General features: G+C 40.2%; 1 protein-coding gene across 1 annotated transcript in view; it reads left to right on the forward strand.

Annotated features, from left to right (window-relative positions):
* LOC102976884 (nucleolin-like) overlaps positions 1-21,997 on the forward strand; it is an 82,620-nt gene that overhangs the window by 5,495 nt on the left and 55,128 nt on the right. Inside the window, 2 exon segments of the mRNA XM_055086904.1 lie at positions 6,586-6,672; positions 7,326-7,396. Coding sequence (XP_054942879.1) covers positions 6,586-6,672; positions 7,326-7,396 — 158 coding nt within the window.

Below are 21,997 nucleotides of genomic sequence, written 5' to 3' on the forward strand. Positions count from 1 at the left end.
TGTATAGTATCATGTCATCTGCAAACAGTGACAACTTTACTTCTTCTTTTCTGATTTGGATTCCTTTTATTTCTTTTTCTACTCTGATTGCTGTGGCTAAAACTTCCAAAACTATGTTGAATAATAGTGGTGAGAGTGGGCAACCTTGTCTTCTTCCTGATCTTAGTGGAAATGGTTTCAGTTTTTCACCATTGAGGATGATGTTGGCTGTGGGTTTGTCATATACGGCCTTTATTATGTTGAGGAAAGTTCCCTCTATGCCTACTTTCTGGAGGGTTTTTGTCATAAATGCGTGTTGAATTTTGTTAAAAGCTTTCTCTGCATCTGTTGAGATGATCATATTGTTTTTCTCCTTCAATTTGTTAATATGGTGTATCACATTGATTGATTTGTGGTCCTGGGCTTTTGTTTGAAGATTTTTTTTTTTTTTTTTTTTTTTTTTTTTTTTTGCGGTACGCGGGCCTCTCAGTTGTAGCTTCTCGCGTTGCGGAGCACAGGCTCCGGACGCACAGGCTCAGCGGCCGTGGCTCACGGGTCCAGTCGCTCTGCAGCATGTGGGATCTTCCCAGACCGGGGCACGAACCTGTGTCCCCTGCATCGGCAGGCGGACTCTCAACCACTGCGCCACCAGGGAAGCCCTTGTTTGAAGATTTTTAATCACAGTTTCAATTTCAGTGCTTGTGATAGGTCTGTTCATATTTTCTATTTCTTCCTGGTTCAGTCTCAGAAGGTTGTCTGGGAGTGGTTTTGTTGACCCCTGACATAATAAGGAAAATTTAAGACCAGCTTAGTCAGAGAAATCAAGAGGTCTTGAACTAGCAAATCTTTAATAGCCACAGTGGGTCTGTGTGCCTTTGAACATCATAAGGGAAAAAGATTTGAATTGAAATTGTTTATCCAAGCTTTCTGATTATGATGGAAACTGATGTTTTTTACTTCCTTTAGAGGAGTGAAAGGTAAACACAGTGAAAAGAACGAGTCACAAAAATAAAATTTAGACCTCAACATAATAAAGGTTGTTTATTACACTGTTGGTGGGAATGTAAATTGGTGCAGCCACTATGAAGAACAGAATGGAGGTTCCTTAAAAAAGTAAAAAAAGAGCTACCATAGTATCCTGCAATCCCACTCCTGGGCATTTATCTGGAAAAGACAAAAACTCTAATTCAAAAAGATACATGTACCCCAATGTTCATAGCAGCACTACTCACAATAGCTAAGACATGGAAGCAACTTAAGTGTCCACGGACAGATGAATGGATAAAGAAGATGTGGTACATGTATACAATGGAATATTACTCAGCCATGAAAAGAATGAAATAATGCCACTTGCAGCAACATGCTGCAAATTATCATACTAAGTGAAGTAAGTTAGACAAAGATAAATATCGTATGGTATCACTTATATGTGGAATCTAAAAAATGATACAAAGGAACTTATTTACAAAGCGGAAATAGGCTCACACACATACAAAACAAACTTATGGTTACCAAAGGGGAAAGGGGGGGAGGGATAACTTAAGGATTTGGTATTAACAGATATAAACTACTATGTATAAAATAGATAAACAACAAGGACCTACTGTATAGCACAGGAAACTATATTCAATATCTTGTAGTAACCTATAATGGAAAAGAATCTGAAAAAGAATATATATACATATATAACTCAATCACTTTGCTGTATACCTGAAACATTGTAGATCAATTACACTTCAATAAAAAAAATAAAATTTGAAAGAAGAAATTATGGAGACTTTATACCTGTATTATAAAATTTTAAAACTTCAGTTTTGTCTCCTGCTGCCTCAACATCCTCTGCCAAAGTAGTGAGCATCCTGCCCAGGTGACCAGGTGCACTAGTGTGATAAGGCTGGCCCCTGCTGCAGTTCTCCTCTCTGCACTCCTAGGAAGTTTCAAATGCCCCAGTGCAATCCCCTAGAGCCTCTTCTAGTGTATTCCACTTCGACCTCCAAAAAAGGTGCTTGCCCACAGGTCTCTCTCTTTCTCTCAGCTCCCCCCCTGCTTGGTTGAGCCTGTTCTCCTGGTACGTGTCTCATATGGCCCCCTCTTGTTGTGCAGTGACTCTCTCAGACTGGTGAGTATAATAAACTTTGTTTTCCTGTGCCTCTCTCATGTCCCCTCTTGTGGCCACACCTAACTGACCACCACATAAAAGAACACAGAATAATACCACTCAGTGACATTCATTTTTCTAGGTCTAATTTCAATATCATAAAAGAAGGATATGATAAATGCTGAATGAAGTAGAAAGGCTAATGAAGAGGATGGGCATGCTTTACCTGTATCAGCTTAGGCTGCCATAATAAAATACCATAGATTGGGTGACTTAAACAACAGAAATTTATTTTTTCACAGTTTTGGAAGCTGGAAGTCCAAGATCAGAGTGCCGGCAAGGTTAAGTTCTGGTTCTCTTCCTGGCTTTCAGACGGCTGCCTTCTTGCTGTGTCTTCACATGGTGGAGAAAACGCCATCTCTCTCTTCCTCTTCTTATAAGGGTACCAGTTCTGTTGGATCAGGGCTCCACCTTATGACCTCATTTAACATTAATCATTAACATTAATCACCTCTCTAAAGGTCTGATATCATGTGGAGGATTAGGGCTTCAACATATGGACTTTGTAGGGGGTACAATTCAGTCTATAGCATTGTCCTTCTTGACGAACCTTCTCTGGACCTCCAGCCACCATCTTTTTTCATAACCAACTGTCTCAAATGATAAGTAATAACTCTGTGCAGCATTTCTACACCAGGCATCATGCCTCGAACCCTCTGCAATTCTGTTTGTCTCTCTCAAAAGTCCACTGACATTTCTGTCTTTCTCTTCCTGGTTTTCACACTCTTTCTCTTTTGCATCCATGCTGCTTTTGCCTGCCTGCTTCTCAAAATTCCTTCCTTTTATTGCTTTCCAAACTCTGTATTTACCATGTTTGTAATAATATCTTTAACCCACTTCTTTCTCTTTCAACTGCTTTGTAAAAACTTTTAGTTTGGAAAATCTCAAAAATACAAAATCAGAGAGAAGAGTACAATAAACCTTCGTGAAACCATCTTATATTATGGCCAACTTTTTTCATTGATATCCTCCATCCCAGGATTGTTTTGAAGCAAATCTCAGACCACATATCATTTTGTACATAAATATTCCAGAATATATTTCTTAAATATAAAGATTTATAAAATCACATCCATAATATTTATTATCACACCTAAAAAGATTAAGAGTAATTCTTTAATGTCAACAAACATCCAGAAAGTGTTCAAAATTCCTTGATTGTCTCTTGAATATTTTTTTTCATAGTTAGCTCACTCAAACTAGGACCCAAATACAACCCAAACACTGTAAGCTTGAAATGCCTCTCAAGTGTCTTTTAATCTACAGATACTCCTTTCCCGTTTTTTGTTTTTTCCCTTGGAATTTCTTTGTTGAAGGCAGCAGGTTATGCATTTTCTAGAGTTTCTCAGGTTGGAATTTTGATTATATTCCATGGTGTCATCCCTGTAAATTGGTGGCAAGATTTAGAGAGGCTGGATCAGATTCAAGTTCCATTTTTTTTTTTTCCCCAAGAATGGTTCAGTTTCAGGATGTGATGCCCATTGCTGTTTGTTTTCCTTGGTCTTCAAAATAGTTTCTTGCTAAGCCTCAATCTCTGGTGCTTAGTTCTTCTGCCCCTTTTCTTTTGGAGTATTAATATGTTCCCAAGTCTTAACTATCACTTGTAAAAAGTGATGTAGAATATTAGCCGAAAATGATACAGAATGTTAGCACTGAAAGCAAAATTACATATCAGTCAATGTAGGGCTCCTGGACTGATGTTTTCTAATCTAATTCTGGAAGATACTTCGTGAATAAAGAGCCCTTAGTCAAATAATTTTGGGAAAACTTTGAATGAATAAACATAAACAGTTTTCTTTACAATGTAAATATAAAGGAGGAGATGGTAATCAACATTTCCTAAACCTATCTGACTATGGAACTATCCTTCTTATAATGATATTTAGCAAAGCTCCTCATAAACAGTGTTCCATGGAACACACTTTGGGAATGCTGGAAAACTGGGTCTCAGCGAAGGCAAGTCTAGGGCTCTTTCCGCTAGACCCTGTTTACAATCTAGTAAGCAAATACTTTGTCTTACTTAACTGCTTTGTACTGAATAGGTCTTAATTTACTTAGAAAAAGAGAATCTCCTGCCCTCACCTGAGTTTGAGCCCATTTTTTTCGAGTAGCATACTTACTGCTTTGTTCCTTGGAATATGTTGTCACCAAAACACAGTAGTTGAAATCAACTTCATCTCTCTGCTAGATGTCCTTAGCATCTCTTTTTCCCTTCTTGCGCTGACAGAATGTCCACTTTTTAGCAATAGACTCCCAGAATAAAGACTCTATTTCCCAGCATGGTAGCCATTGTCTCTCAGTGTATAGTACTATTGAGGGCAGGCATTCAAATTGGTTGTTAGAAAGCTGACGGAATGTCTTATTAGCAAAATGAAAGATATTAACTCTTGAGTAATTCCCAGAAACAGAAATGGGCTCATGTTTGAATCCTTTTAACCTGTAGTACTCTTGTCTCCTTCATTCCTTGAGTTAACATTGATCAAATACACTTTAGGCTGCACTTTGGGCTGTGTTTACAACAAAGATCAGCCATGGTTCCAGCTCTGGGAGGGCCTCAGTATGGTGGGTGACATAAGTCACACAAACAGATCATTATAACCCAGGGTGAGTTGTACAGTGATGCTTTATGAAGGATGCTAGGGGAGCATATTGACTGTTCCATTCTCATTAACCTTGTCACTTACAAGCCATTTTAAGTTCATTGTCCTGGGCTTGGGACAATGTTTCCTATCTTTCTTCACTCCACACAGCATGGAATAGTGCTTGGGAATATAGTCGGTGTTGACAAAATTCTTACTGAAAAATCTACCTACATCTGTGTTTCAGAAACCACACATTCTAGCCTTGTGATCTGGTGAACATTCAGCGTCCTCATCTTGTTTTCCTTCCTTTGTTAGGGAGAAATATCACAGACGTAAACCAGGTGAATTTTACAGTGTGGTTAGATGGCATCAAGTTTGAGAGGAACGAAAACACCATTGTGGCCACCTGCCAGAATGCCCTTCATGACCATCAAAGCCAGACACTGTCATGCGAGGTCTCTTGCACATCTGGAATCAATTTCTTTTGTGACGTGTGTGTGTGTTTTCTATGCAAAGAAAATTCTAGATTTAGGAAAGTTGGAATGAGAAATTTTTAATCTCATCAGGAAAAATTACTCACAGTTAAGAGATCCTTTGCTTCAGCTTGAGTCAAATGAAAAGTTCACAAATGGTCAGTGAAGCTGCTTATTGACTCTTATGACTTCTGCAGTCAAGTCATGGAGTGGTGCTCTTCAGCTCCCAATAGAAATCACCCTCTAAAGTCAGATCAGAGCTAAACCCTCTAACTGGCCAATAGAGCCCAAATGATTTTCATTTCACATATGGAAAGCAATTTATTATGTCAAATGACAGAAGTTTATCTTTGGATCCAACACCAGATGAAAATGTTGATATTAAAGTGGTAGCCAGTAAAAACAACTCTAATTTTATGTTGCATAAATTAAAGCTCCTTCTTTTAACAAAAACTAAAGGATTAAAATGTTTTCCTTATTAATATTTCTAAAAAACTGTAAACCTTCTGCAGGCTCCAATATATAGAGATATATTTACATACACATTCACACCTACAGAACTCACCTATCCCCAGATTGGGCTTATGTGTATACAACCAACTGCTTACATACTGTGCCCAAAGGCTTATATTTAGGAATAAAAGTGGGTCCTAGTGGATTGTACTGAGCAGGGAAATTCTAGGTGGGTGTTTTGGGTCTTTGCTGTTGATATAGGAGCCTAGCTGTATTTTAAAGCTGACTTAAATAAAAGGAATAAAACTTATTCGACCTTTTCAGTGTAGGGAGAAGAGGATCTTTAATGATAGCTTTACTCTTTGGACTAGTATTCTGTGGAAGGAATAGTTAATAATAAATGGAAATGGAGGTTAGAATATTATGAGTTTACTTCGTGCAACAAGTCATTTCTTTCTGGGACTGATAAAATTTCACGGATTCATTGTCTTTTTGTTTTGCCTTGCAGATTTGGCACTAGTTACTATATTTCTTTTTCTTAGCCACAGACAAATGGGCCTGAACCACATTATCACTATGTTTTGTTTCTCTTCTCTTTTTTTGTCAACAACTCACATTTTCATGAAATCAACAATATTAACAGTAACCATTTTGGGGGTGATAAAGTACCTTACTTTGACATGTACTATCTTACTGCAACTGAGCTTCACAACCAGCTTTCAGGGAAAGGAGAGGAAGTAGCAATATCCCTGCTTGACATATGAGAAAACCAAGGCTTAGAGACTCAGTGACTTCCCTAAGGTCTCACCACCCGGACCAAGAATTGCTCAGTCTTAATCCTCAGTCTCAGGTTTCAGATGCTCTTTCCACCATCCCTCATTGCTTTTACTGGGCACCCAGCATGTGGACGTGTGGTGTACACAGTTGGTTATGTGTGCAGTATTCAAGTGAACCTGCTTCAAGGCAACAGGATAATCAGTCAGGACTGACCCAAATAGACATCACTCTCTACCCGCATGAGCAGCAGGTTAGAACGTGGGCAGGGAGCCCAGAATGTGTCTCCTAGCAGGCAGACAGACAGGAATCTCTCGGGAGACTGGCCAGGAGCCCAGAAGGTCTCCCAGAGGGTCAAGAGGGCTGCCAGGAGGAATCTGTAATGCTTCCATTTTAGGTTTAAAGGACATTATATTCACAGCAGGCATATCTCGTGCCCTACATGAGGCTGACACAAATGCACATATATCGGCTTCTGTGTAGATGGATGGTCTCTTGCTGTGAAGGGTGAATCCACAGGCACTTTTCTAGTTTTAACTTTCAGTCAAACCAATCAACATAAACCAGTCTGCAGCGTATGTAGGATGACAGATACTTCCAGATCTTTGCTGATTGCCCTAGCCGGGTAATTAATTTGGGCATAAGTCATGGTTGGGCTGCTCTGCCACTGCATGTTCAGATTTTTCCCACGGCTGACTGTGGCAGAGGCTGCTAATTGCCTACCCAACATCCATTCTCCCCTCCTTCAGTCATAGAACTCTGGTTTTATAGAGGACAGCCAGGGTACAATTAAAAGACTATTTTCCACAGTTCGCCTTGCAGCTAAGATTGGCTGTATGAGTATGTTTTGATCAGTGCAAGGTTAGCAGAAGTATTCTGTGGGACTTTTGGGATGTTTCCTTAAAGGGAAGTGGCTTGACCTGCCTTCTTGCTGCCTGGAATGTGAGTGTGATGGCTGGAGCTCTAGAAGCCAACGTGTAAGGCTGATGACCAGGGCAACATCCCAGGAATTGAGGAGTGGAGGATAGTAAGGAGCTGGAGCCATTGAAATCTCTGTGGATCTGCCATGACAGTCCTGGACTATTGATCTCCAGACTAATTTTATGTGTGAGAGACATAAGGTTTTATCTTGTTTAAGCCACAATTATTTGGATGTTTTGTTACATTGTAGTGGGACTTTATGCCAAGTGACACATCGATGGGCACATGATACAGAAGAGATCTAAAAAGTGGTAAAAATGGAGGTGAAAGAGATTTTAAAAATATAAAAGAAGGAGAAAGAGTTTGAGGTGGTCTAATAACAAAACAAAAAACATAAGCAAATCATGTAGTTGGATAACATTCAACTCTGCTGTTTTTCTAGTCTTTCTACTCTTTTTTTCTTTGCCCTACTAATCAAGCACCAGTGTCCTGATGGTAAAAATTATACAGAGAGAATAAAGTGTCAAATTACTGGCTTCTAAGGTTTATGTAGAAAGTCCCATAATATATATTTTAAAGTTATTATTATTATTTTTTTTTCGGTACGTGGGCCTCTCACTGCTGCAGCCTCTCCCATTGCGGAGCACAGGCTCCGGACGCGCAGGTCCAGCGGCCAGGGCTCACGGGCCCAGCTGCTCCGCGGCACGTGGGATCCTCCCGGACTGGGGCACGAACCCGTGTCCCCTGCATCGGCAGGCAGACTCCCAACCACTGCACCACCAGGGAAGCCCTACTTAATTTTTTATTATGGAGAATTTACAACTTAAAAGTAAGCAGAGCAGTATAGTAAACCCCACGTACTCATCACCCCATCTCGACAACCATCAGTCCATGTTTAATCCTGTCCCATCCATACTTCCATTCACTTCTCCATTCTCATTACTTTTTAAGTAAACTTTAAATTTTGGAATAATTGTAGGTTTTCAGAAAAGTTACAAAGATAGCACAGAGAATTTCCACATGTATTTTCCTAGTTTTCTCTGTTGTTAATATCTAAAATTACCTGTTACATTTGTCAGCTATTTAATTGGGTGTTTTGGGGATCCTGAGAAGTGATGTCAAAGTCCCAAGACTGAGTGTGTGTATGTGCGTGTGTGTGTGTGTGTGTGTAAATTTGGGGGGATTTGGGAGCTGCAGACTTTGTGCTTGTTCTCACAGTGTAGCTCGAGGAACCCTTAATCTCTTATAAGCCTCAAGGTTGGTCTGGCACTGGAGCAGCTGGTATTGGCGTGACAGCGTAGCCATGAGCAATGCAGGGAGGCCCAAGGACAGCTCCATCTAATCCTGTGCAGAGTGGTGAAAAGGAGGTGGTGTGAATTCCTGGGTCCCTGGGTGGGGCCCAGAAGGGTTGAGAGGATTGGACTGTGGGGCTGGAGGAGCCTTCATGGTTGGACAAGAATGTAGAGAACATCTCACATCCAGATGGGCAAACTACAACCAAGCAGAAGCCGGTGGGATGGAAGGTGGCCTGAGAACCAGACACTGGAAATTAGAATACCCTGGCCCAGGGGAGAAAGAGAGGAGTCAAGCAGAGCCTAGCCCTGAATTTGATCAGCTACCACCCAGAAGAGATTAAGTTATTTTCTTTTTCTCTGTACAACTGAAAGAAATTTAGCTCAGGAACTTACATATTCACATACGAGCTGAAAGACTTCATCTTCCCAATACAAGGTTACATTCTAGTAAACTGATTTCTGTTAAATAGATGTGAATTAGGTAAGATTACTGTCCATCCAGGACTGTAAATTTAAATCTCTATATAAATATATAAGTGGCTCAATGTTTGAAAAGAAGGGAGTCAGACTGACTGTTGGAGCTCGTAGCTCTGTCCTCCAGAAAGTAGGAGGAGAATGGGCTGGCTCGACGGCTGCAGTGGGTGGAGGTGGGGGTGCAACAGGAGGGGCTTCCATTTAGGGTTATGACTGCTCCTCCTTTCAAAAGTTTTCATTAAGCCAACTACAATGTCCTGAGGCTTTGACTTTGACTGTGCAGTGGTACCAGCCTGAGAAAGAGGACCCTGGTCCTTTCTCTGATCTTGATTAGATGAAAAAGCTCTTAACTGGCATTGTCAGACTTCACCTCCAAATCAGGCCTAACCGAATTCTGATAGGGTATGTTAGTCAGGATGTCAGATCACCCTACAACATGCATTGGGAGCAACTGGATTTATTCTTAACTGTTTGCTATAGTCTGAGTGTCTGTGTCCCCTCAAAATTCATATGTTGAAACCTAATCCCCAGTGTGATGGCATTCGGAGATGGGGTCTTTGGTAGGTGATTGGATTGTAAGGGTGGAGCCCCTGTGAATGGGATTAGTGACCTTATAAAAGAGGCCCCAGATGGCTCCCATGTCCCTTCTGCCATGTGAGGACAGTGCAAGAAGGTGGCCCTCAGCAGACCCTAAATCTGCCAGTGTCTTGATTTTGGACTTCTCAGCCTCCTGAACTGTGAGAAATAAATGTGTGTTGCTTAAGCTACTCCATCCATGGCATTTTTTTTACAGCAGCTCAAATGGACTAAGACACTGTTACCTGCAACATTCATGTGTGTGGATTATCTTTTATTTCTCTAGGTTCTATCTCCCTGTCTGTTGAATGAAGGGAATTTGGACCAAATATTGGACAGGCTGTACCATGAATGCACAAGTCTCAGTTACTTGCCTTACCCACAGCTGCCATATTAAGTAAAGTAGCCCAGGGGGTTCTTCCTTACACAGATTTCTATAGCTTAGGCCATATTATATGTAAGTAAAAGCAAAACCTTTCCCTCAGGTAAGTATATAACTACTGCTTTACCTGCTTAGCATTCACTCCTCCCTGCTGAGGAAGTTCTTTTCCCTTCACTCTAACTGTGGAGGTCTCATTGGACTTGCCACTCTTGTTCCTTGACTACCTGGCCAGGGGAATGGTCACATGGCCCAGGCCAACCAATAAGAATCTTTCCTTGAGATTTTTAAACTTTATTTTTTATTCATAACTAGAGGAAGTACTTTCTTCTTTGCTGGCAGAGCTAGAAAGATTTAAGATATTGGTAGTTAGAGTTTCAACCTCAAGGAAAAACCTGGTATGCAGAGAATCACAGAGAAGAGAAACCTAAAGAATCCTGGTTCATCTGAGCTCTAGTCCCTGTTAACTCCCTGCCTTAGACCACCACGTTTCCTGCGATTGGGATATGCCTGACAACAAAGCCCTCTTATGGCATCAACTAGATATAACTTACTTTTGTGTATAACCAAAGAGCACCAATTAAACTAGTTAATGGAATTCAAACCAAAGTCAGTCTCACACATAGGCTGAAAAATCGTGGAGGAATGTGAAGTGGCTTAGCATAAATTCCTGGCTAATAGAAGTGCTCCTTATTGAATGGCAGATTGCTGGCCCTACATTCATTTGGGAAAAATAAATTCTAGATAAATGAAAAAGGTGGGTCAACTGAGTTCAGGTTCTTTTCACAAACATTTTGAGCAGTTGTTCTATTTTTCCATGAAGCCCATTGTGTATCCAAATCCTAGAAGCTCTGTGGCTTAGAAAGACTGTAATAGATGACATTCTTTATGTGTTCTTTTAATAATTCCCAACTCCAAAGGTAATCCACACATGTTGCTTCTGGATAACTATAAATAACCCAACTAATACAACTAAGATCAATGATTTCTAAGGGTAGCATCTGAGTCTCCATAAACCTTTTTAAAAGACAAAATTTTGGTATTGAGGGGTCTGAAAATCCCACAGGTAAGTAGAAAATGCATCCCAGTTAAAATTCATTTTACTGTATTTTCTTTCAGCTTCCATGATTTTAGGAGAGTTGTTTAGGCGGACATTTGGTATTGATGAGTGGTCAGTGGACTCTGTTAAGGTCAGTGGACTCTGTTAATATACAACTATGCTAAAATCCTGAAATAGATGCTCAGCTTATTAACAGCTATCCACATCTCCAGTTTTACCAGGTTAAAATATCTACTATCCGTCTGGCTTTTTCCTTCCAGAAATAGATGTCAGACTTTGAACTTAAAATAGTTTTTGGTCATTATGGGACTTAAATATGAAATTTCTTTCTATTTTCCTCTCTATTTCTCTCACGCTCTTTCCTATCCTTCTGGTTATAATTTCAGCAGCCCTACATTCCCAACATCAAATGGAGGTTAAGTACTGTGTTATTTAAACAAGATGAGTGTATTTGATAATGAGTGAGTAAGGAAAGTGGAGGAGGAATAAAGCAGAGAGGAACGGCAACTCCCACAGCAGGGCATGAGGTGAAACGTCCCAGCAACTCCACATTCATTGGTTTACTCAGTAAAAATACTCCTCTCATAACATTATAATTCGTCTCCCTAAATTTTTATGTTTCCCACTTTGGAAAACAACTCTGTCTAGTATATAATTTCACCCTTTTATTATGACATTTGAGAAAGTAGCCAAAACTGCTTAGGTTTAATTACCCCCATCAAGTTATTTTAGATGTCACTTTCTACAAGTCATTCACAAATGTGCAGATGGCAGAAACATGTTATTCCAGAATGACCAGGCTTGGGTAGAGCTAGAGAAAAATGTTGACTCCCTTCTTCAAGATTTGTGGTGGTGTGAGTATATATCCTGTATGTTTGCTTGAATGATCTCACTGTATATTTATAGAAGAACCATCATTTGATTTGTTTTCTGTTTCTTTAAATAATCTGAAAAAATGTGACCTGATTGTTTTAATTCAGGGATCGTAAAATAATGGATGTTCTAATTGTCTTGAATTTACTATTTGCTATTATCACTTTCTTCAAGGTATTATCTTGAACTTTAGTTTGAGATGTTAATGGATTCTTATTCCATGTCCTCCTCTGAATGTGGCAGGTGGAGAAATGGAATTTGCACTCCTTGAAAATCTTTATTCTGCAGTGTTCTTAGTTTTGGTAATGGTATACCCCTGGACTGTGTATGTGTTCAGAATGTACCACATTTGGACATCTCTAGTCACTAGCATAAACCTTTAATTACTGTTTAAATATAGACAAGTATTTTTCTTTTTTAAAGAAAAATGTTGTGGGTAAAGAATAAATCAAGCATATGTATTTGAGTGGCTTGAGAATAAAACAGTAAAAAACTCATTAAAGTAAAAAAGTTAGTGCTCTTATGATACTTTTAAATCTCATTGCAAGAAATCAAATTATTGATATATACTAAATAGGATGTGATTATATACTAAATAGTAAGTGAAGGTTCTGAGATTTTACCTACTTGCAAGCTAATAAGTTATCCTGCCAGTGTCATGGATTTTGGCAGAAAACAAGAGACTCTTGGGTCAGAGACAAAGAACTATTATTCACAGCATTAGCAGTAGCCAGAGTATAGTATTTGTCTCAGTTCCCTTTGCCCCAATTCCCACAGGGAATACAATGAAGGACAGGTGATGTCTGTACTTAGAGTGGGTTGTTACAACAGGGGTACCCTGAGCTTAGGGAACCAAAATATTTTATAATGGGCAGTGAGCCTGCCTGTACTTTGCCCTGGAGAGAGACACTATCTTTATTTTACTGGACAACAAACAAACATGCCTTGTTTTCTTAGGAGGGAAACAGTACATCTTCCAAGGCCTTCTGCTATACAAACAACCTTGAAAATATAGTCTGGAAAAAAGGCAGTCAGTGGCTCTACTCCCAAGATGTGTTGAAATGGGAGAACCAAGGATAATTGTCTTACAATGGATGCAGTGTACACAATTGCAGGTTTCTTTATATCTCTGTAATTGAACTGAACTTAGCTTTGGAATCTCCATCTTTTATGGTGGATAACAAACTTGTCAAGGTAAACTCAGTCACTTCTAGCTTAAAAAATATTTCCATACATTATAAATTTCAGTTAATTTAGAATTCTCATACTGTTTTTTTGCATTCCTCTCAGGAGTAACAGTATAATAGCAAACATATAAAATTGTACTTATACTCATCACATAATATCCTAAGCTCTTCATATAAGTTAATTCATGTAAAGTATACAGTATCATGGTCTCTACTTAACATGTGTGAAAACTAAGGCACAGGGAAGTCACGTTGCCTAATGTCACATAGCTAGTTAGTGACAGAGCTGGGATTCTGACAGTGGGGCCTCTTCTAATCTGTGCTTTATTACCTCTCTGCTTTAATTTCTCTGGGCTCTCTATGTTCCTGGGGACTTATGTATCATCCATGCCTCTGATCCATATTTAATCCAGTCTCTTCTGGCTTCCACTGGTGTCTTACCCCATGGTAGGTAAGAACTTTCTCGGGCATCTACTGATATCTACACTTTTATCACACTCCCCAAGATTCTTCTTTTACTCTCTAGTGATTGAATGCTTATTTAATTCAGGTGGAAAATGGTAGGTTGTTAAGTGTCCATCGACAGATGAATGGATAAAGAAGATGTGGCACATACATAAAATGGAATATTACTCCGCCATAAAAAGAAACGAAATTGAGTTATTGTGGTGAGGTGGATGGACCTAGAGTCTGTCATACAGAGTGAAATAAGTCAGAAAGAGAAAAACAAATATCGCATGCTAACGCATATATATGGAATCTAAAAAAAAAAAAAAGGTTCCAATGAACCTAGGGGCAGGACAGGAATAAAGACACCAACGTAGAGAATGGACTTGAGGACACAGGGAGGGGGAAGGGTAAGCTGGGACGAAGTGAGAGAGTGGCATGGACATATATACACTACCAAATGTAAAATACATAGCTAGTGGGAAGCAGCCACATAGCACAGGGAGCTCTGTGCTTTGTGACCACCTAGAGGGGTGGGATAGGGAGGGTGGGAGGGAGGCACAAGAGGGAGGGGATATGGGGATATATGTGTACGTATAGCGGATTCACTTTGTTATACAGTAGAAACTAACACACCATTCTAAAGCAATTATACTCCAATAAAGATGTAAAAAAAAAAAGAAAATGGTAGGTTCTTATGGCATCACACATTTTCCCTGTTGTGTGATTTAAGGTATAAACACTATGACTGACTTTTTAAGGGTTTGTTTCTTGATATTAAAACCCAAACTTTTAGAATTGAGAAAAATCTGCCCCCTCTCAATCACTTGACTCTTGCAATTTAACATTATAGCTTTTTAGACTTTCTCCCGCATATATTTACAAAATCTATGCAACCACTCAATTCACTCCTTTGTTCTGGGGCTCATGTCCTCCCTGTGGGGCAATGACATACACTCACTGGGTGCAGGGCTACTGGCCAGAAGTAAGAGTCTGGAAAGAAAAGTATCCCGATTACATCTCCAAATTTGTCACCTAATTTACATAAAATGTTCCAGACTCCTAAGAATTTTGACATGTATTTTAGAAAACAATAAGTGTTGGTGACACCAATAATTAGAAACTAGTCTTCAGACAACAAGGTCCTGTTGTATAGCACAGGGAACTATATTCCATATCCTGTGATAAACCATAATGTAAAATAATATAAAAAAGAATGTGTATATATGTATAACTGAATCACTTTGCTGTACAGCAGAAATTTACACAACACTGTAAATCAACTATACTTCAATTAAAAAACCCTCCAAAACAAACAACAATAACAAAAAACTAGTGTTCAATTCCTATGTTCATTGAAGCTTGCTAAATTTAGGAAAATCACTTATTTCAGTTACTCCGTTTTGTTTTGTTTTATTTTTCTCTGAAAGTAGGGCCAGGACTAGGTTAAGGTGAATGAGGCCGGTCAGTCACTTGTCTTGGGTACAAAATTTAGGGGATACCAAAAAACTGAGTAATCATGATAAATGATATTTTAATGCAATATTTTAAAAGTCAAAATTAATGCAAAAAATTCATGATGAACAAACTATCAAAATTTTAAATAAAACATAATTAGTATTATTGATTTTTCTTTTCGCCCCAGGCTCCACAATGGTGGGGTACAGCATCGTTACTGATCCCAGGACTCTTTTTTCCCTGACTGTCAGTCCTTTAAAAGAGTTCTTAATGTGTGTAGTGGTGGAGACAACAGTGAGAAAGCCTGCAAACACTGATACTTGAGAGCATAAAATCCTTTTCCTTCTAGTTATTTTTGTGGCTTGACTAGTTTCTATTCTTTGTAACTCTGCTTGAGGAGCAAAATGTTGATGGAGTTTTTGCTTGAAATGTGTGTCTGCTTTCTTCATTCTCTGTCTTGTAAAATTTAAGCAATTAAAGATGTTTTCTTAGGAGCTTTTCTACCTTCTTATTGTTACATAATAAGTAAAACTTTTCCCCTCCCTCTCCCTGATAATTAAAAAAAAAGAATGCCCTGCCCCTTGAAAAGACAGTGATATTTTCATGGTTTTCTTACCAACCTGGCAAAAAACCCAACCAACCTAACTATTAACAGCATTTTAATACTGGGAGCCAGTGAGGCAGATATACTGGCGACAGTAATGTTGACATTACGTTATTTCCTCAAAACTAAACCAAACTCAGCGTAGACTAGAAGTTTGAAACTTGAAAATGCTTCATCATTTCTTTGCTAAACATGGACCATCTATGAGTATTGAAGGTCTGGGCCAGAGTAAGACCACTGAGGCCAGAAAAAGACAAGGAACAGACAATCAATAGGAAATGACATTTGCCCTCCTGTGACTTTGACCCCAAGGGCCAAGCTTGAGGTCATCTGGAGGTAGGATGGGGGAAGGGGGCAGCAAGAGAACACGTCAGCTGGGAGCCAGGCTCCTGGTGTGACCTTACAAATCTTAAGGGTCCCTGATGCCCAGGCTGACAGGCAGCTGGGTGAAAAGAGGCTCCTCCCACCTCACAGTTGTCATAACAGCCTTTTATTCCAGCATCATCAGGGACTGCTTCTAAGAGCGTTTTGATAGATGGCATTTTCTGCAGTGCTAGTAGTGGGAGGAGGGGGAGAAGAATCTATTTGCTGCACAGGCAGTTTGTGTGATTTGAACAAGACTCCCTCACCCTCTTCAAACCCAGCCCTGTACGACAGAACACACACGCTCGCTTGTTGCCACTCGCCTTGTGGCCTCTGGGATTCCTTTCTCTTTAGCTGTGTTTCTCAATCCTTTGCATCTCTCTGAGGCAGAAGTAGCAAAACCAGCAGGAAATGGCAAAGGCATACAAGTCTGGGCTGTTTCTGGAACACACTGAGCTTGTGTCTACACTCTGGAGGTAGAAATTCTGCCTGAAGAAAAATATTCCACTACAGGGCTCTTTCTCTGCTTGCCAAAGCACACAGAAATGGATCAACTTAAAATGTAGGCACCCAAAAGCCTGACATGTAGATGACCCTGATTAAAATGACTGTTTACAGAGTAAGGATATAGAGGGGTCCTTGGGATGCAAAGAATAGTGCTTTCTTCCACCTCCCCCATTAAGGCATACACAACACATAACAATGCTCAGGAGTGTTACATAAAAATGTCTGCTTCTTCTTGGGGTGACTCCTCGCCCTTTTCTCCCATTCCTATCAAAGCATTTCAAAGTTTAAAGTAACAGAGACTGCGATTTTTATGAATGTACACTTAATTTGGTCAATATTTTAAAAAATAAGTTAGTTGTGAAGTTCAATATTTTTTACTACTTGCAGAAACAGATTTCTTTTAGCACACCTCATGTCTCATCCACACCCTTTCACATGTTGGGAGACTTGCCTTGGGAACCTGACCCAGTAGCCTCTCCTCTAATATATTCATTCTTATACCCAGGTGATAACAGGGTATGTTATGTGTATATGTGGGCACCATTTTGAGCAAGGTATAGGCAATTTTTGAAAACACACTTTTATCCTTTCTACGTGGTCTTGCAGAAATAGAAACATCTGCCTGATGAAGAGGGTGGGATATGACTGTGCATGTTTTCCTCCAGTTGCTGAGCATGGATGAAGTTTTTTATTAGGCTACTTGGCATACTCTTACCTGACAGATGGAACCAAGTGAGTTTTATTCAAGGTACTGGTAGATTTTCTCTTTCTAAGACATGTAGCACAAAGAACAATTTCAAATTCTCCCAATGAAAATCTGTATGACCCTTTGCAAATGTATCACAAAGGAGTTCCAAGAAAATTACAGGAAATTCATCGAGCATTACTAGCCTAATCATGTGATCATCATCTGCTCGGTATTTTCCTTTTTTTCAGTAGGAGACTGATATTTGTAGTATGATGCTTGCTAGAGCAATAGGTTGGAAAGGAAATCATTTCCTTTCCTATATTTTAAGAATGTTCCCTTTTGGCAGTACATAATCGCTTAAAAATGATCTTGCTTTCAGATAGCTACAAATATATCATTTAGTGCTTTCTGTATGAATGTGGGCCTGATAGATTTAGATACAAGGGAGGGATTGCAGGTTTTTCATTACCATAAATCCTGCATCCCATCACCAGCATGATGGAAGCATTTTGATAGATAACATAAACTCATTAATCACCACTCTCTTAAACTAAGTACAGAGAAACAATTTTAAACGTTCTACATTCCCACATTTGTAAATGCCTCCTCTTTTAAAAATGCCATGCTTTATTAGTTCATGCTGTTTAAGATAGCTGGCGTTAACTCCATGAAAAGAGACTGTGTATTTAGGGAAGAAAGGACTGGCAAGGGGGAGGGGAAAAGGGAAAGGAGGCAAGAAGATTAAATTCCGTCTTAAATCCAAACACGGGCTAGATTGCATGCTAGCATTAATGTCTTTGTCCTCTTCCCAGAGAATGTTGGCAGCCTTCCAGTTTATTAAAACAACAACCCAATGCTGATCTTCTCTCTGTATACACAACTCAAGGATGGATCATTTACTCAGAGCTGTTCACTGAGGTATAAAAGCAAAAATGCATTTTAGGTGAGGTGGTTTATGACCATTGCATAAAGCACTGGGCTGCTGTGTTTCACACAAGTAATCCTCATCATCACTAAGTGTAGAGAGAAAGCCATGTTGTTATTCTAAAAGCAGTAAGCACAAGTTGCGTCCAGGCATTTCATGATGCTGCTTGAGCTTGGGAAGCTGTACTAAATACAGGTATGTGTTTCTCTTACGAAACATTTTTACCTGACGAACAGATGCATCCTGGAATGCGTTTTCTCTCACCATTTTTTTTTTTCCCTGAAGCAATGCATCACAGAATTTATTTCACGGATGGGTTTTCCTACTTTACTTTAACACTTAGAGAGTATCTGTGAATAGACAACTTTCTTGGCATGCATTTAACAATTAAAATGAAGTTTATCTGTTCACACGTTCATTGCCAACATACGAGTGTTTATAAAAGAAAAGTGATGCATGCCCAGGTGTGTATATTAGTGTAAGAACACTGTCGTGCATGTTTCTTTTGTCACATAAAATTATGTAATTCACCCAGCAGTTTTCAGGCTTGCAAGTTCTGCTGGGTACCCAAAGGGCAGTGACAAATGTCAGATAAACAGACTTCCTACTAGAAGACCCCTCTCAGGCAGCAGAGGTGGCCTCAGGGACAACAGCCTGTTAAGTGGGCTTTGTTTCCAGGTAGCATTTTGTAAATCCAAATCTTTGATAATGACACAGTATACTGAATGGTGACCCACTGAATGGTTGTTGAACTTTTAAGATATGATTCAGCACACCATGGGGAGAACAGAGGACAATAACATTAAACACCTGATGGTATTTCAAAGTCCATCAGATAGATACACAGATTCCTTTTTCTGTTCAACAAAAGATCGGCAAGCCTCATGTCTAAAAAAAATTAAAAAAAAGGAAGAAAGAAAGAAAGACAAAAGACAAAAAATAAAGCCCATTAAGATAAATGGGATGATTTGGTTTTGTCTTGCTTGACTATCATAGGAAAGCCATCTGAATGGGTCACATTACAAACTAGACTCCAGATCAAAGGATAACTACTGCCGCGGTGGGTCAAACTGATCTGAACTGTGTCAACCAGATCAGCATGAAATTCTAAACTCTGGGCCAAGAAAACATGTCTCTCTCAAACTGAGACCTGACCACACCAATTAACCAAAGCATATGCCTCTGCCTCAGAGGAAATCTGAGAGGGTTTCACTGGTCAGATCACTGTATGGACACGCATGAGAGACTGGGATCCTATAACATAGCTTAGATGGTTGGGCTCATGACTAAAATACAACTGTCCACCAAAAAGTCACCCAAGAGCTGCTATTGGGTGAATAAAGAGGTGAGTGAAACGTAGTTTGCACACATGTGATGCTAGTCCAAGAACACTTCATTCACTTGAGGGAAATCAGAGCTTGGGTGACTCTGAATGTGCTGATGATGATAGAGAAGGAAAGTGTGATTTTGTGTATCAACTTGGCTTAGCCACACTGCTCAGATATTTGGTCAAGCATTAACCTGGGGGCTTCCCTGGTGGCGCAGTGGTTGCGCGTCCGCCTGCCGATGCAGGGGAACCGGGTTCGCGCCCCGGTCTGGGAGGATCCCACATGCCGCGGAGCGGCTGGGCCCGTGAGCCATGGCCGCTGAGCCTGCGCGTCCGGAGCCTGTGCTCCGCAACGGAAGAGGCCACGACAGTGTGAGGCCCGCGTACCACAAAAAAACAAACAAACAAACAAACAAAAATTAATCTGGGTGTTTCTTTGAAGGTGTCTTTTGGGTGCACTTAAAATTTAAATCAATAGAGCTGAGTAAAGCAGAAAGCCCTCCAAAATGTGGGCCTCATTCAATCAGTTGAAGGTCTTAATAGAACAAAGACTGACCTCTTTGAGTAAGAAGGAATTCTGCCAGCAGACAGCCTTTGAATTCAAACTGTAACTCTTCCTTAGGTCAGCCTGTGGGCTTAATCCATCAGATTTTGCCCTTGCCAAGCTTCCACAATCATATGAGCCAATTCCTTAAAATAAATCTCTATTTCCCTCTACACACATCCTGTTGATTCTGTTTCTCTGGAGAGCCTTGATTAATACTGAGAGGTACATAAATAATGAGAGCTCACAACACTTTGGCATTTGAGAAATGAATTAGCTGGACTCAGTGGTCTCAAATGTCTGCTCCAGGACTACGATTCCGGGAGGGCCGATTGACCAGGATAGTGTGTATAGTGGTTAAGGGCTCCAGCTCTGGAAGGAGACAGATCAGGGTTGCAACTTTGGCTCTGCCACTTACTAGCTCTATCACTTTGCACAAGTTCCTTAGGATTTTTCGGCCTCAGTTTCCATATTTGTAACATGGAACATTAATACGTACCTCTGGGATTTCAGAAAGGAGGTGGATCCAAAAAGAAAGATTTTAAAAATAACAAAAAATGGGCACAGGGGTGTAAACCACAAATGACACCTCAAAATTTCTTTGTGAGAGGAGGTCTGGCTGTGAATCTCAGGTCATCCAAACACAATAGAAGTTCTCCTAAACTTATAGGTACCTGGAAGATACAAAATCCTCTCAACGCAATGGCTCCACTGGACCTGTCTCACCATAATTTCCCATCCTCCACACTGGGGCTGTTGTGGGAATCTTCATGAAGAAACCATGGGATTCTTAGAAAATCTAGGCTCAAGGGGGAAGAAAGTGAAGAAACCCGGACAAGATGTTAAGGCTTAAGGACACAGATTCAAGAGATATTCTGAGAATATTGGCCTGCTTATGGAGTCCTTTAAGTCCTAAAGAATTGACCACTGATGTTCCATAAATTGGTCATTTTTAAGGATTACCAAATCTCATATTTCCAAATCTCTTTGAAGTTCAAAGAAGTCTTTGAAATGGGCTTATCGGAGGGCACCGAGGAATTGACAGTTTTGACTGGGAGATGAAGTATCTTCAGAGAATAGAGTGCTTTGAAGGAGTGGAGGGTCAGCTTGGAGGGGAGAATGGAAAGGGAGGGTGGGTGCTTAACACAGCTCCAGAGTATGGTGGACATGAGGGTACGAGGAGAAGGGTGTTGGGTGGTAGGAAAGGCCTACAGAAGAAATGTGGGGAAGGCCAAAACCACTCTCCATTTCCAAATTCTGCCCAGGACCAGCTCTGTACGCTCTTCTTCCTCCTGGCTATAAATGAGCTCTGCTACCAGGCTCCAGGATGAGGTTGATACCTGTAGCTCTACAGCTCAGATTGGTACAGGTTATAGAGCCTTTGTGGGCCAGCCTGGGACTCTAAACACTACATTATGAATATTCCAATAAAAACAAGTTCTGAGTTCAATACCGACTTATATATATATATATATAGATATATATATATATATATATTTTTTTTTTTTTTTTTTTTTTTTTGCGGTACGCGGGCCTCTCACTGTTGTGGCCTCTCCCGTTGCAGAGCACAGGCTCCGGACGCGCAGGCTCAGCGGCCATGGCTCACGGGCCTAGCCGCTCCGCGGCATGTGGGATCTTCCCGGACCGGGGCACGAACCCGTGTCCCCTGCATCGGCAGGCGGATTCTCAACCACTGTGCCACCAGGGAAGCCCCCGACTTATATTTTTGAAAAAAAAGCATGAAGTGTACTGTGCATGAAAATAAGAATTTACATAACTGAAAAACCAGAAGATTAATTACAAAAGGACACTTCTATGTGGGATTGGATTCATCATAAAATCCTCTTAAGAAGCAAATTTCATAGACATCTGCCTTCCAATGCAGGGGACGTGGGTTTGATCCCTGGTCGGGGACCTAAGATCCCACTGTGCCTCGGGGCAACTAAGCCC

Source organism: Physeter macrocephalus, chromosome 8 (assembly GCF_002837175.3).
Source record: "Physeter macrocephalus isolate SW-GA chromosome 8, ASM283717v5, whole genome shotgun sequence".
Classification (NCBI taxonomy): Eukaryota; Metazoa; Chordata; class Mammalia; order Artiodactyla; family Physeteridae; genus Physeter; species Physeter macrocephalus.